Source organism: Lepidochelys kempii, chromosome 27, assembly GCF_965140265.1.
Source record: "Lepidochelys kempii isolate rLepKem1 chromosome 27, rLepKem1.hap2, whole genome shotgun sequence".
Classification (NCBI taxonomy): domain Eukaryota; kingdom Metazoa; phylum Chordata; order Testudines; family Cheloniidae; genus Lepidochelys; species Lepidochelys kempii.
The window spans coordinates 16,048,476-16,054,475 of NC_133282.1; the positions used below are offsets into that span (position 1 = coordinate 16,048,476).

General features: G+C 54.8%; 1 protein-coding gene across 10 annotated transcripts in view; it reads left to right on the forward strand.

Moving 5' to 3' along the window:
• Window positions 1–3,457, forward strand: part of STARD3 (StAR related lipid transfer domain containing 3) — a 38,725-nt gene extending 35,268 nt beyond the window's left edge. For all 10 annotated transcript variants that reach the window (XM_073326174.1, XM_073326172.1, XM_073326171.1 and 7 more), the window contains 2 exons: window positions 995–1,088; window positions 2,859–3,457. In XM_073326174.1, coding sequence (XP_073182275.1) covers window positions 995–1,088; window positions 2,859–2,963 — 199 coding nt within the window. In that variant the 3' untranslated portion in view covers window positions 2,964–3,457. The remainder of the gene's footprint in view (window positions 1–994; window positions 1,089–2,858) is intronic.
• Window positions 3,458–6,000: the final 2,543 nt, after the last annotated feature.

A 6,000-nucleotide genomic window follows, 5' to 3' on the forward strand; every position in this document is an offset into this window, starting at 1 on the left:
TCAGTAACTGCCTCAGTCTATTTAGGTGCTGGGGCTTTTCAGGCCTTGAGAATCCTTTTAAGGCCATATCCAGCAGAAATATACGTAGTGTCGCAAAGCAGGAACGTGGTAACACGTGTCTCCTTTTAAACATATCTGGATGGATGGGGCCTTTCGCCTCTTAGTCACAAATCCGGCATGTATCAGTAGGGATCTGTTGGTATCTGCCCCTGCTAAGCAGACCAAGAGGCGTGAAGAGGAAGCTGCCCATGCAGTACCTGCCCTGACCATAAAGGGTTTCATTTGCCACAGCTCTCTTTTCACCAGCACCAGCATTCAAACTGGGTTTGCCTTTCAATATCCAGCAAAGGTAGCACTGGTGAGATGGGCCCCACCAGCAGTCTCCGGAGCAGTGGTTCTCAACCTGCAGCTGTGGCCCATGGAACATCCTCACTGCCATCCAGTGGAGACCTGCATATGGGGCCCACAATGATAAACAGGTTGAGAATCACTGCTCTGGAGGCTGAAGGCGCCCCCAGCCGGTATAGAGAGGAGCCTGCTCGGCCCATCCATGTCTGTGTCTCTGCTGTTGCCAGTGGAGGTAGCAGGGCATGTTGTGATGCCTACTACCCCCCCCCCCCGCCACCCCCAGTCCCTTCACACAGGCCACTGGACCTCGCTTTACTCTTCCAGTGGGAAATAAAAGCTGAAGGTGCAGCATGAGCGGGAATCTCCACATGGCAGCTGAAGATGCGGCGTTCTCTCTGGCAGCAGAGCTAGCGAGCTCCTGCCCGGTTTGTTTCCCGGTTAGGTTTGCCCAAGGCCTGCTCCAGCTCTGACCTCCTGCCTCTCGGCGCACCCAAGCGCAGTGACGGATCATTCGAACGTGCCGCTGGCTTTGTGCTGCATGGGCGCATTCGGGATCCCGGCTGCCTGCCTGTGTATCTGCCCAGTAGCGTACATGTATGTGACATGAAGTCTGCAGAGCCTCATGCTGTGCTGTTCCTTTTCCCAGGGGCGAGAACGGGCCAGGAGGCTTCATTGTACTGAAATGTGCCAGCAATCCCAAAGTGTGCACCTTCCTCTGGATCCTCAACACGGACCTCAAGGTAAAGTGGGTTCCACGTCGGCGTGTGCCTCGCACCCAGCACAGCCGGGGCTCCCCAGAGCACAAGCTGGAGAATCTGGCTCACGGCTCTGCCAGTATTCGCAAGCAGTGAGATCTTGTCTTGCCGTCCCAAAGCTTGCCCACCCTTGTGTCCGTTGCTGCCAATAACCTGTAATAGAAACCGCCTCCCCTCGCATGGAGCAAGGCGCCTTGAACACGTCGAGTGACTCCGAGCTGGAGTTATTGGCTACACTGCTGTGTTTGGTCCCTGCTGTCTGCTCGGGCAAGGGCAGCATACAAAAGAGCTGCCAGCCGGGGTCAGGTGCCGGGGGCTGGTGGGAGGTGAGAAGAGACCCGGCCTGCTGAGCACTCACATTGTTGACGGGGTAACCCTCTGCTGCAGCAGGGAAGCACAAAGTCCTCATTCATCGGAGCGCTTGGCCTGCGCCATCTCCCCCCGCCCCCTCCAAGAGAAGTCAGTCGGCTATTCTGTTGCTCATCACATGACTGAAAAGCACTTCCAAAATCAACCGTCCTGCTAGGGAATCAAACTGGGGGATAGAGCTGAGAGCAGCAGAAACCAGCTGCGCCTCTCACTCGGGCTGTTGGGCCCAGAGCTTTGTGTCTGGGTCTCCTTTATAGGAACTGGCTCTGAAGAAATCAGCTGTTTGCAATGGGGAGTGAAAATCTGCCTAGTTCTGTGAGACAGGCCCTCAGCCACTGCTCTCTGCTGCCTGTGAGGAAGAAACTTCTGTAGCAGCCAAGCTATTCATAATTGTCCATTATACAGCTCTCACCTAACCCCGAGGCATCTGGGGCTAGCCACTGTCTGAGACTGGCTACCGAGCTAGGTGGACCCACTGGTCCAGCCCTCCTGGCATATCCTGTGTCCCTGAAGAAATGCCCGTAAAGAACGGCCTTTAGTGTTGTTCTTTTTGACCAACGTCTAATGCAACAGGGTCCTGGTCAATGACAGGCTACCGGGGTGGTACGGCAGTGCAAATATTTCATAGTACCCTGCAGAACGGTCGCCCACCAAACACCCTCTCAGCCCCTTCCATGCAGTCCCCACGGGGAGAGGCTGGCAAAATCGGCCTTGCCGCATGCCCTCAAAGTTACAAGAGCTGGGCCTTGGTGGGGATCCACACGGGATCCCGTGGTGAATTATTACTACTATTGATGATCTGTTTTGCAGTAGCGTGTAGGAGCCACGGTCACAGACCAGCACCCCACTGCGCAAGGCATTGCACTGCACAAACACAGGAGACAGGCTGCCCCTGCCTCCCCTTCCACCCACAGCCCCCTGCCATTGGGCGAGGACTGGCTTGAATGCCACTGCCGATGGCTACTGCAGCAGTATGGCACAGGGCAGCTGAGGACCCAAACCATGCGGGGTTTTTTATAGACATCAAAACACTTGAAGTTACACCCAAAAGCAGCTCAAAGCAGTTGGGAGCTGTCACTGCTCTTTGCTGTGATTCTCGCCAATCCGCCAGACAGGGCCTGTCCTGTTACCGCACTGATGCAGTTGTTTAAAAAAAGCTCTGAGATGCTCTGGTGAAACCCATCACTCAGTGAAACCCATCTCGAGCAGCCACAGAGACCTGTGCTGGAAACATGGTGGTGGCTTCAAGCGGGACAAAACGAGCAGTGCCTCCGAGAGACGATCCGGAGCGCAGCTTTCCCTAGGATTCAGATGCAGGATAGGAACTATGTACAATCTTAGCCAGCAAAATAAACCCCTGTGTTCCGGTTTGTTGTTTCTCTGTAGGGTCGGCTTCCCCGTTACCTGATCCATCAAAGCCTGGCAGCTACCATGTTCGAGTTTGCATTCCACCTGCGGCAGCGGGTCAGCGAGGTGTCGGGCAGGCCTTGAGCAGCAGCTCGTGACCCTCCACGGGACATCCCTTTGCCCTCTCTCCTTAACACAGAGTGGGGAACAACTTCCAAGAAGCCGGAGCGAGCCTGCCAAGGAGCTGCCTGCGCTTGGAATGCAGACCTCTTCCCTCCCCGCAGGGAGGGCTGCACCAGACCATGTACCAGGGAGGTGGCTATCACTGCAACAATGCTAACTGGAGCAACCTTTGCAGGAATGCAGAAAGGGGGGTGGATGCCTTGAGAGGCCCGAGGGATGCCTCAGTCCCTCCCCACTCCCGCAGATCCCTTTCTCTTCACCCCTCCAATCAAGGATCAAACTAACTGAGCAGCTCTGGGAATCAGTGGAGACTTTTGTGATTTAAACATGTGCCAAACCCCTTTATTGATCACTTTGTTTTCCCTCGCCATACCCAGCGGAGGTGGCCGTTTCTGGCTGGATAAGCCCACCACTGCCCCAATGTCTCCTGTCCTTTTTTAAAAAATTTCTGATAATGGTGTATGACTTTCATTGGTCTGGAGCTCCTGTATTTACCTAAATGCCTTGTGGAGGAGAGGGAAGGGCAGGGCCAGGCATCCCTGTTCATTTTGCTGCTGGAGAATGGTTAAAGTGGGAAATGGAGGAACTCTCGGCACCAGGTGCATGTGACAGCCTTTGCTTCTGATCTGCTGACAGGCATTGCTTTACATGGCATGACTGGTAGCTCACACCCTGTGGGCACTTGGCTACCCCTTGTCATTCCTCAGCTGCCAGGGAGCACACTGATAAAGGTGTCGCCAGGCAGTGGCGGATTAGTTTAGGCACGTGTGGTCCACAAAAGGCTGTGAAATATACCCAGGGCAGAGTCTCTGCAAGTCTAGAATAGCTCTGCAGCCCCAGCTGTGGGCATATCTGGATCTCTGATGTGACTGGGCCCAGGGAAGGGCACCCTGGTAAAAAAAACTATTCAAATAACCACTTCCCCATTTCTTAGTTGGCTCCAGCTCGCGAAGATCTTTCCCTGTTGAGAATTCGTGTCCACCACAAGCTCTGGCGAAGGGCCTCCAACCAGTGGAGCCTTGCCAGGCTTGTTCCATTGCCATAGTTCGCTGACGTAGCAGCCGTGGCCTCTGTGGGTGGGATGCTGGGGAGGAAACGGTTTTAAACTCGGAGAAGGATTGCCTGATTCTAGGAAACCTTTCAGTCCGGGAACAAGCGACCTTGGCAAGTCCCTTTTGGCTGCGTAGGGCAGTCAAAGGAAGGCAATGGCTACTGGCCGCTGAGGCTGTGACCCCATTTTCATAACGAAGTGCAGTAGTCCCCTGCTCTGGGGATAGACTAATACTTATGAGAGGGGAGTGCAGGTGAGGGGGGATGATACAGCCTGGGGGGGGTGGGGGGGGTAAAGAAGAAATACTAACCTCTGCTTGTTCACTAGTTTCGGCGGGGCCTGTAAAAATCAATCTCCATCCTGTTCGTTCAGCTTTTTTAAATCTGAAAACACCGTTAACTCGCTCCCCTAACCCCGATTTCCCCGCGCCACGCACACCAGGACATGAGGCTTTTGAGCGATCGCCTCGACATGAAGCATCTTTTGGGGACCTTGTGCACACACACACACACACACACCCGGGGACTGTGCAGCGAGTTCCAGAGGGTTTATGGTTCTTCCGCGGTGGGGCGGGGGCTCCTCTTGAGCCTGGTTAGAAAGCCTGTCGCTCTAATAACCTGCTGCCTTCCGCCTGGAACCTTTGTACCTTCGTCAAATAAAAACCTACAACAGAGAAGAGCCTCTGACCTGTGTTGCCCAACGTTACACTGCGCCCCACTGTCTCGTCATTTAGGCCTCTGTAAAGCCACCTAACTTGTAAGCTGCTGTAGCCCAGTGGGCATACTTGCATAAGCATGTGCTTACGTGCTTTCCTGGAGCAGGGCCGTACGGCCTGGGGGTGCCTGGAAGAGGTTTACTGGCCAGCTAGAAAGCAGCCCTGGTGCACTGGGAGAATGACAGAAACAAGTTGCAAGTGCTTAGATCTGCAGTAACATGAAGCACGACCGTGAGAGGCAATGGGGCTGCCCTTGCGCCTCAGGTTCGTAGGGTTGGTTCCCTGCTTCAGGCAGTGTGGCGCAGTGGCTAGCGCAGAGAGAATCCAGAGTTCTGTGCCCAGCTCTGCTGTGTGATCTTGGGCAAATCAGTGTCTTCCCCTGGGCCTGGTTTCCCCACTTCTAACCCTTTCCCCATCCTTTGGTTCTGAGTCTGAACACCCGGGAGATAAGAGGGCTCCCATGCACCTTGGCTTGCATCTTGGCAGCTTCTGTCATTGGAGTGCTGGAGATGATGGATCAAATTCGCCCCTGCTTTTTCCAAAAGAGTCCATCTCGGTGGGATCACTGAAGGCTCTGGAACTGCCCCTCTGCGTTTGGCCCATTGGTTCCTGCTCTTTTAAATGAAGCAAAGAACTAAGAAGCCCTAAGCCTGTGAAACAAACCCGACAGCAACTCGGTGAAGAAGCCAGTTCAACCGCACTCAGCAGCGAATCTCTCTTGGGGCTGCGTGAACCCCTGCCCTCATTGTGGCTGGACTGACGCTCCGGGACTTTTCTGCCTGCCTCCCACGCCTGGCTGGTGTTGACAAAGGCAAAAGGCAGCTTGCAAATAGCCGTCCCCTAAAGGGATGAAGCCTTGCTGTGGGGGGAGCAGCAGCGTCCGACCTTTCCCAGGGCCAGCCCTTTTAATCGTATAGTAAAACGCAGAGCCTGTGTAAGCGGGGGAAATGGTTCCGCTATTGTGGGGAACTTTGCTGGCTTATACACATCCCGGTGAAGTGGGCTACCGAAAGGATCTCGCTCCCACTCCCTTTACCCAGACGCCTGCCTGACCTCGGGGGCTCCCCTTCCACTCTCCTGTGTGCCAGAGTCCTCGTAACTCCAACAAGGCTGGGCCCAGGATTTCTGGGGGTCCCGACCCCCAACTGTGTCATGGTCATTTAGAACAGGGGCTAGGGTGTACCCACTCCTGGGTGCTCTCTCTGCACTGGGCACATCCCTGACCCACTGAT